The 10,152-nt window shown below is 49.3% G+C and overlaps 1 protein-coding gene across 3 annotated transcripts in view; it reads right to left on the bottom strand.

Moving 5' to 3' along the window:
• The window catches only part of ADAP1 (ArfGAP with dual PH domains 1), a 63,613-nt gene that overhangs the window by 2,312 nt on the left and 51,149 nt on the right, over positions 1–10,152 (bottom strand). For 2 of the 3 annotated variants that reach the window (XM_004268990.4, XM_033426780.2), the window contains 4 exons: positions 1,284–1,367; positions 966–1,028; positions 440–511; positions 21–249 (listed from right to left, as the gene is read on the bottom strand). In XM_004268990.4, coding sequence (XP_004269038.1) covers positions 21–249; positions 440–511; positions 966–1,028; positions 1,284–1,367 — 448 coding nt within the window. The remainder of the gene's footprint in view (positions 1–20; positions 250–439; positions 512–965; positions 1,029–1,283; positions 1,368–10,152) is intronic. The other variant, XM_012532712.3, reaches the window with a different exon arrangement.

Genomic DNA, 10,152 nt, shown 5'->3' with positions numbered 1-10,152 from the left:
GGCCGCCCCGCCCACCTCACCTGCGTACTCCTGGGGCAGCATGGGCCTGTCCACCACCTTCCGGAAGGCCTCCATCCACGCCCGCTGCTCCGACTCCGTTTCGCAGGCTAGTAGGAACCGGCGCTCTGGCGTGACGATGGTGATGCCGTGCGGCCAGTGGTGGCCCTGGGTGGATGGCGGGAGCCCGTCCAGCACTGTGTAGCCGCTCTCCCTGCTGCCGATGAAGACCTCCCCACGGGCGAAGGCGTCCTGGGTGGGGGGACCGGGCTGAGTGCTGCTCAGAGCCGCGTGCGGCCCCCAGGCCCGGCCCCTCCTTGCCAACCGGGCCTGCCACCTCCAGCTCACCCAGCAAATGCTGGTCGGCGCCTCCCAGGCAGGCGGGTGACCCAGGAGGGCGCATCCACGCCGCGGGGGCCCTGGGGCCGCGGCCCATCCTTACCAGGGGGTCCTTGAAGTACATGAGCCTCCGGTCGTCCATGGTGAACCAGCGCTTGCGGAAGCCTTCCGTCTGCTGGGGGTCGAGGGAGCCACTGGTCGGCCCGAGGCAGGCCCTGCCCCTACTGCCTGTCCCCCCTCCCTCAGGGCAGGGCCGCCGGCACGTCCACTCCGCTTCCGCGCGTGCTCGCGGGGCCCCATCTGGGCTGTGGGACCACCTGGGTCCTGGGAGCCGAGTCCCCCGTGTCTGCCCCCATCCCCCACGTGGCAGGGACCTGGGGGTGCACAGGGACACGTTGGGGGGGTGGGGCCAGGGCAGGAGGCAGGGCTCGCAGCTGGCTGGGGCTGGACCCAGAGCCCCAAGTCAGTGGAGCCCGCGCTCTCGCAAAGCACTGGGAGTGGGGGGGGGGGGGCGCAAGTGTCACTGGCTGGCACTGCTGCCCCGCCCCTGCCCCGCCCCCCGCCCCCCCCCCCCCGGGATACGACCTCAGAGTGAGGCCTGGGCATCTGGGGTTCCAGGTCAGACCCACCTTGGGCCCCGTCTTCTCCATGTAGCCTTCCTGAAGGTAGTTCCTGGACAGCTTCGGCACCAGCTAGGGCAGAACCACTTGGGCTGGGCCCTGGGAGCCCCTCCCCAGCTGCCCCCTCCCCTCCCGCCCTTCTCCCCCCTCGCCCTCCCAGCGAAGCTAAAACACCCCGGAATAAAGCAGGTCTGCAGGGGCCTCAGGCCAGTCAGCAGTGGGGGTCTCGGGGGGGGGGTGTCCACGTGGGCCCTGGGTCGGCTCCCAATCCCGTCCCAGCCTGGGGCACACATCCCCCGACCCGGGTCAAAGGTAGCAGCCACTCACGTCTGCGTCGCTGGCCCCTGGGAAGGCCACCTGCAGGTAGTGGAAGCGGGCAGCACGGAGCGCGTTGAACCAGTCCACCATCTCCTGGGGGGTCAGAGGCTGGGTGTGGGCTGCGGCCTCAAGGCTCCTGCACACACACCCCATCCCTCAGCGCCCGGGCCTGCTCGGGGGACACCCCCGGGGTGGCCAGTGGGGGTGGACAGGGAAGGCTCCACCGCAGGGGCACCAGGCCTCAGGGCCAGTGTGGCCCGACACCCAGGCAGCAGGAGTGGGCCGCGCCACAGACAGCCACCTCCGGACAGGCGGGGACAGCGGGTGCGGGGCTGCCGTCCAAGCTGCCCCCAAGCCCTGCTGCTGCTGCTTCCGGCACGGGGCGGTCTCTTCTCCTCTCGGATCGTTCTGTCTTTATGACCTGCTATCTCTAGCCTAGAGGGAGGCCCATTTATTTATAAACCCACCCGGAGCTGCCACCTCCCCGCCACCGCCACCGCGGGAAGGAGGGCAGAGCTGTTCCCGGAGGCCGGCCCTCGCCTCACCGGGGCGTGCAGAGGACGGGCTCCCCAGGCTGAAGCGTCACAGCCCAGGTGCTGCCACACCGTCCCTCCCACCCCAGGCCCAGCGCCCCACCCTCCTGTTACCTCTCATTCCTCCTGGCTGCCATGCTCGCTGCCCCAGGGACCCCTGCCCACCCCTCGTCCCCGCCACAGGCTCCCCCATCTCTCCCCTCCCAGGCCCTTCCAGGCCGAGGTCTCCCACAACCCTGGATGGACCGAACATCTGCTCTCCCTGCCGACACCTGGACAGACAGCACCCTCCCTGATCTCCAGGTCCCCTGGGTCCTGCAGTGTCACCCCGACGCCCACCTCCAGCCACACCTGAGGCCCCACTCACCTCCCTGCCCACCTCAGTGCTCTGTCCCTCCTGCCTCGGCACACGGGACCCCCAGCCCAGCCCACACAATCCAGGCTGCGACATAGCCTCTGGGCACTGCCAGGGAGCCCTGCTCGGGCCTGGTGCCCCCCAGCCCCATTCCAGCGCACCGAGTCCCTCTGGCCCCTCCCCTGCCCGGTCCCTAGCACTGCCCCCCGCTCGGCTCAGGACCTCGCTTGACTCATGGAAACCAGAGGGATGCTCCGGAAATTCAAGTTGGGCTGCAACACCCTCCCCCCCACTGCATCTCCAGTATAGATGGACATCTGCAGGGTCGGGTCAGCCCCCTCAGCAGGACCACCTCATGCTGTGCCCCACCCCTTCCTCTTCTCCTTTCCCCCATCCTCAGCAGAGTCTCGGTCACGGGGCCTTTGCACGGCCGTGTCCTCACCCCTCAGGACATCACCTGTTCTCTCACTCTTCCCAGCACTCGGCACAGTTGGGGTTTTAGTCGCCCGTGTGATAGACTCTATCTCCTGCCAGACTGTGCTGTCACTCACCAAGACAGAGCCACATCAGACAGGCTCAGCTGCACCTACGCACAGGCCCTGGTGCAGAGCAGGTGCCCACAGCCCTCTGGGGACGCAGGCCAGGCCAGCATCCACTGCTCGTGCAGAAAGCGTCTGGGCTCCCGGCACCTACCCTCTGCCTTCCCTGGGCTCAGTCTCCCCACAAGGAAAGTGAAGGCAGAGGCTTCTGGGTAAAACTGAAGACTTGCTCACGTTCCTTGAGCCAGGTTCCCTCCCAAATCCTGTTAGTACTGCATAAGGGATTGTTTTTTCAGGGCTTAACCCCACGAGATGGCGAGAACGGTCACAAGGTGCCAGGAGCTGGCAGACAGGTGGGGGTGTGACCCGCAGGGGAAAGCGGAGGCACAGCCCAGTCTGTACTGCAGGCCCCAAAGGGCTTGGGAATGCAGAGCTCTAGGCTCCCCTGGAAGTGAGGGGGGTTCTCAGCAGGAGAACTGGCTAAGAGACGGCCCCTCCGCCACCCTGGCAGAAGATGGACCTTTACTCTTTGCAGGGGGTAGAAATAGAGGGTCTCAGGGGAGAGTTGTGCCAGGCACAGGGTGTGTGTGGGGGGAGGGGAGGCACCATTTCAGAAAGAGTGAAGCTACATGACTGCACACCAAGCTTGAGGCCCCTCCTGTTCCCTCTCAGCTCCCTCAGCGCTGGGACTCAAAGGTATCTGCACCAGGCAGGAGGGGTTTCCTCCAGAGAATCTGAACAGCCCCAAAAATCTCTCACATGGAAGTCAGAGAACAGAGCACACAAACAGGAAATAGCCACTTAGAAGAAATAAACATTGTTCAAGGATAAGTAAGCTTCAAATTTAACAATAATCAGAGATAAGACACTACAATCAAGAAACAAGAACAATGTACTCTGAAAAAGGGACACTGCAAAACCCAAGAGCAGCTCTGAAGACTGAAACATTGAGAGCAGAAAGAAAACTTTAAATAGGAAAGTTGCAAGACAAAGTTGAAATTTTCTAGAAATCAGGGAAAAAGTGGGACTAGAATGAGAGAACCAATCTAAGACAGCCAATATCTGAATAACAGTTCTAGAAAATGAGAACAGAGAAAATAGAGGAGGAAATTATTAAAGAAATAAGAACTATTCCCCCACCTCATGGATGTAAATTACTAGGCAAGGAGGACTCACCAAGCTCCCAACACAGAGAAGGAAGACAGACCCAAGGCCAGGCTGTCATCGGAAAACTCTGAAGTGGAAGTTAGGATTTTCAGATGTGCAAGGTCTGTGGAAGCTTGCCTCCAAGGCACTCCTTCAGGAAGCTACTAAAGGGTTTGTTCCACCAGGAGGAGGGAGTAAACCAAGAAAGACTTAGGCTCCAGGAAATGGAATCAGCCCAGGACTGAGATGTGGTCACAGGAGAGATGATTCCAGAAGGGTGAAGTTGGTTGCTGCCCAGGACATATCCAGGGACTTGGACAGTCGGTGGCGAGGTGAGTCAGTAATGAGGACGTGGTTAACTGGGGGGAAAGGCAGCTGTTAGCTGTAGGAGAAATGAAACGTGCAGGAAGTGAAAAGTCACGGCTAAGGCTTGAGAGCATTTCTGTGGTCATGGTAACATACACTCTGAGTACACGTGCAGACAGAATAGCAACGTAAGGGTGACGGGTGAGGTGGGAGAGGCGCAGGCCTGGGAGAGGTGAGGGGTGGGGACTGGAGAAAGCCAGCGCCTCATCCGCGTGCTGGGAAGTCATCAGGCGATGGGAACGTGGACAGGTCTGGCAGCAGCTCGAGCATGTTATGCACGCACCTGGATGTGGGTTCCCAAGGGATCAGCTAAAAGCTGAAAAGAGGATTCTGGGAACATGGGGTAGGAAGCACTGGGAATCTGTCTCCCCACCTGGAAAACAACGGCACTGGCAGAATCTGACTGATGTAACCATTCTGTAATTCTGAAGTCTGTTGAAGTCTTAACAACTTCCAGGGGAAGACTTGGAGAGTACATTGTGGTTAATTTCAGTCAATTTCAGCTCTGACAACAGATGCAGCTACCCATCCTTCCCCGCCCCCCTCCCCCAGGACAGGCCGCTGTGCAGGTGTCCTGGAGCAACTTACACAAGAGTTTGCAGGAGCTAGGGTGGGCAAAAAGGACTCTGTCCTCCACATATCAGGGATCTGTGCTCTGATCACAGGGAGACAAAGGAGGGGGGCATTGTTGCAGCCCCTACCCCTCCAGCTCAAGACCTCCCAAAGATTTAAAGGGTGAGCACCCAGTTTCTCCCCTTCACTTTTGGTTTTACCCCTTTGGGAGCCAGACATCAAAGACTAGGACATTCAGAAACAGCAGCATATACAGGGGAAATTAGGAAGTGACCACACATGACCAGGGAAAGGCTCGGAAAAAACGTGAGCAGAAACTAAGTTTACACTTCAGGCTGATCCTTGGCACAGACACGGCCTCCAACAACTAAAACAAAAAGCCCCAAAGCAACAGCTAGCTAGCCAAACAAACATAAATAAATAGATAGCAAGCCTTGGGGAAGGGGGAGAATCTGATTTCCAGAGTTACCACATTATCAGAATCAAATGTCCAGCGTTCAACAAAAAATCACAAGGCACACAAAGAAGCAGAAAATGGCCCTTTCAAAAGAAAAAATAAATCAACGGAATCTGTCACTGACAAGACTTAACGGCAGATATACTAGACAAAGACTTTAAAACATGGTCTTAAATATGCTCAGAGAAAAGAATATTTGGAGAAACTCAAGAAAATGTATAAACAAAATGGAAATAACAATACAGAGAAAACCTAAAAAGAAACCAGTAAAGAAATTCTGAAACTAAAAGTACAATCATGGAAATGAAAATTTCACTAGACGGATTCAAAGGCAGAAGAAAGAATTAGTCAACTTGAGAGGAAAATGGAAATTATCAAGGCTGAGAAACAGAAAAAAAGATTGAAGAAAAGCAAGTAGGGCCTAAGAGACCTGTGGGACACCACCAAGAGACTGACATATGCATTGTGGGAGTCTCAGAAGGAGAAGAGAGAAAGGGGTGGAGAGAATATTTGAGGAAATAGCTGAAAACTTCACAAGTCTGATGAAAGACGTGAATATAAACATCTAAGAAGCTCAACAAACTCCAAGTAAGATGAACTCAAAGAGGTCCACTCTGAGAAACGTTATAATCAAACTTTGAAAAGACAAAGAATCTTGAAAGCAGCAAGAGAGAAATGACTTGTCACATATAAGGGATCCTCAAATAGATTATGAGTAGACCTCATCAGAAACGCTGGAGGCACAAGACAGCTAGCCAATATATTCAAAGGAGGAAAAAACAAAACTCTCAATAAAGAATCCTAGGGCTTCCCTGCTGGTGCAGTGGTTGGGAATCTGCCTGCCAATGAAGGGGACACAGGTTCGAGCCCTGGTCCAGGAAGATCCCACATGCCGTGGAGCAACCAAGCCTGTGAACCACAACTACTGTGCCTGTGCTCTAGAGCCCGTGAGCCAGAATTACTGAGCCTGTGTGCCACAACTACTGAAGCCCGTGCGCCTAGAGCCCATGCTCCACAAGTGAAGCCACCGCAGTGAGAAGCCCGCGCACAGCAATGAAGACCCAACGCAGCCAAAAATAAATAAAATAAATTTCTAAAAAAGAGGAGAGATTAAAGGTAATATTTAAAAAAAAAAAAAAAAAAGAAAAAATGCTCAGGGAGTCCTACAGGTGAAATGAAGGAACACTAGACAGTACCTCAAAACCTTGTAGAGAAACAAAGATCTCAATGAAGGTAAATACATGGGCTATTATAAAAGCCGGTATTACTGTAACAATGGTTTGTAACTGTGCTTTTTGTTATCTACATGATTTAAGAGACTAATGCTTTTAAGGATAAAGCAAAAAAAAAATTAAGGTAAAAGCTAGTATTACAGTAAGTTTGGGTTGTGACTCCAAACCTTGTTTTTTACATACTTTAGGAGATAGTGCATTTTAAATAATTAGTAGGGGGGTTTTTTTGTTTGTTTTTTGGTTTTTTTTTTATCACTCATTGTACAGATGTAATTTTGTGACATCAACAACCAAAAGCAGTGGGGATGGAGCTAAAATAGTAGAATTTTATGCTATTGAAAAAACATTCAAAAAGCTTCTATATATTCAGTTTAGAATGTTTTAACTTTAGTATGTTAAATGTTATCCCCATGGTAACCCCAAAGAAAACAGTGAAAGAATATATACAAAAAGAAATAAGAAAGAACTTAAACGTTTCACTACAAAAAATAAACACAAAATAAGACAGGAATGCAGGAAATGAGGGACAAAAAATCTACAGGGCATAGAAAACAAATAGCACAATGACAGAAGTCCCTCCTTATCAGTAATTACTGTAAATGTAAATGTATTAAACTCCCAATCAAAAGACAGAGATTGGCAGAATGGCTATAAACACATCATCCAACTATATCCTTTCTCCAGGAGACTCACAAAATTGTGGAAGGTAAAAAACCAACAGATCAAAGAAGAAATCACAATGGAAATTAGAAAATATTTAGAGGTACATCAAAATGAAAACACAGCATACCAAAACTTACAGAATGCAGCAAAAGCAGTGCTAAGGGGGAAACAGATAGCTATAAATGCTGACATTGAAAAACAAGAAAGATACCAAATCAGCAGCCTAACTTTATAACTTAAGGTACTAGAAAAAGAAGAACAAACTAAACAAACTAAGCTAAAGGAAAGAAGGAAAAAAAGATTAGAGATCAATGAAATAGAGAACAGAAAAACAATAGAGAAAATAAATGTAAACAAAAGTTGGTTCTTTGAAAAGATAGAATTGAAAAAACTTTAGCTAGATGGACTAAGAAAAAAAAGACTCAAATTACTAAAATCAGAAATGAAAGTGGGTATATCACTACTAATTGTACAGAAATAGAAAGGATTATAAGAGAGTACTATGAACAACGGTATACCAACAAATTAGATAACCTGGATGAAACTGGATAATCTCCTAGAAACACAAAACCTACCAAGACTAAGTCATGAAAAGAACAGATAATCTGAAAAGACCTGTAACTAGTAAGGAGACTGAATCAGTATCAAAAGTCTCTCCACAAAAAAAAAAAAAAAAAAAATTTCTCCACAAAGAAAAGCCCTGGACCTCATGGCTTCACTGGTGAATTCTATCAAACGTTTAAATAAGAATTGATATCAGTCCTTTTCAAACTTTCCAAAAAATCAAAGAGGAGGGAACCCTTCCTAACTCATCTGTGAGGCTAGAATAACCCAGATATCAAAGCCAGACAAAGTCACTACAAGAAAACTACAGACCAATATACCTTATGAACACTGGTGCAAGAATCCTCAACAATGCACTAGCAAACTGAATTCAGCATATTTAAGGGTTATACACCATGGCCAAGTGAGAGTTACTCCTGGAGTGCAAGAACAGTTCAATACATGAAAATCGATCAGTGTAATACACCACATTAACAGAATAAAGGGGGGGAAACTACATGATCATCTCAACTGATGGAGAAAATGCATTTGACAAAATTCATATGGAGTCTCAAGGGGATTCAGACAGCCAGAACAATCCTAAAAAGGAAGAACAAAACTGGAGGAATTCACTTTTGATTACAAAGCCACAGTAATCAAAAGAGTATGGTCCTCATAAAAGACCCAAATTGCCACAGATATCCTGAAGGAAAAAGGACAAAGCTGGAGGCAAAACCCTCCCAGACTTCAGACAGTACTGTAAAGCTACAGTAATCAAAACAGCATGGTATTGGCACAAAAACAGACATATGGATTGTGGAACAGAGAAGACAGCCCAGGGGACTTCCCTGGTGGTCCAGTGATTAAGAATCTACCTTCCAGCAGCCGCATGGCACAGGGATATCAGCTCGGTGCTTTGTGACCGCCTGGAGGGGTGGGATAGGGAGGGTGGGAGGGAGGGAGATGCAAGAGGGAAGAGATATGGGAACATATGTATATGTATAACTGATTCACTTTGTTATAAAGCAGAAACTAACACACCATTGTAAAGCAATTATACCCCAATAAAGATGTTAAAAAAATAAAATTAAATTAAATTAAAAAAAGAATCCACCTTCCAATGCAGGGGACACGGGTTTGATCCCTGGTCGGGGAACTAAGACCCCACATGCCACGCGGGACAACTAAGCTCGCCTGCTGCAACTACTGAGCATGCAGGCCACAACTAGACCCCAGGTGCTGCAACTACAGAGCCCATGCGCCACAACTAGAGAGCCCGTGCACCACAACAAGGAGCCCACATGCCTCGTATTTTTTTAAAAAAAGAGCCCAGAAATAAACCCACACACCTTACAGTCAATTAACCTTCAATAAAGGAGGCAAGAATATACAATGGGGGAAAGACAGTCTCTTCAACAAATGGTCCTGGGAAAGGTGGACAGTTGCATGTAAATCTATGAAATTAGAACACTCCCTGATACCATACACAAAAATAAACTCCAAATGGCTTAAAGACTTATAAGACATGACACCATAAAACTCCTAGAAAAGAACATAGGCAAAACATTCTCTGACGTAAATCGTACCAATGTTTTCTTAGGTCAGTCTCCCAAGGCAATAGAAATAAAAACAAAAATAAACAAATGGGACCTAATCAAACTTACAAGCTTTTGTACAGCAACGGAAACCATAAACAAAATGGAAGGACAACCTACGGATTGGGAAAAAATTATTTGCAAGTGACGTGACCAGCAAGCATTGAATTTCCAAAATATACACACAGCTCCTACAACTCAGTAACAAAAAACCAAACAACCCAATCGAAAAAAGGGGCAGAAGACCTAAATAGACATTTCTCCAAAGAAGACATATAGGTGGCCAAGAGGCACATGAAAAGATGCTCAACGTTGCTACTTATTAGAGAAATGCAAATCAAAACTACAAGATACCACCTCACACTGGTCAGAATGACCATCCTCAAAAATTCTACAAACAGTAAATGGTGGAGAGGGTTTGGAGAAAAGGGAACCCTTCTACACCATTGGTGGGAATGTGAATTGATGCAGCCACTATGGAATACTATGGAGATTCCTCAAAAAACAAAAAATAGAACTACCATATGATCCTGTGATCCCACTCCTGGGAGTGGGATTACGGAAAACTGCTTTGAAAAGATACACGCACCCCAGCAGTCATTGCAGCACTATTCACAATAGCCAAGACATAGAAGCAACCTAAGCGTCCATCGACAGAGGAATGGATAAAGAAGATACGGTACATATATCCAATAGAATATTACTCAGCCATAAAAAAGAATGAAATAATGCCATTTGCAGCAACATTGATGGACCTAGAGATTAAGTCAAATAAGTCAGAAAGAGAAAGACAAATACCATTTGATATCACATATGTGGAATCTAAAAGAAGACGCAAATGAACTTTTATGAAACAGAAAAAGACTCAGAGACATA

This window comes from Orcinus orca, chromosome 16 (genome assembly GCF_937001465.1).
Source record: "Orcinus orca chromosome 16, mOrcOrc1.1, whole genome shotgun sequence".
Taxonomy (NCBI): Eukaryota; Metazoa; Chordata; class Mammalia; order Artiodactyla; family Delphinidae; genus Orcinus; species Orcinus orca.
Note: the sequence above shows the minus strand (reverse complement) of the source record. Positions and strands in the feature narration are given on the sequence as shown.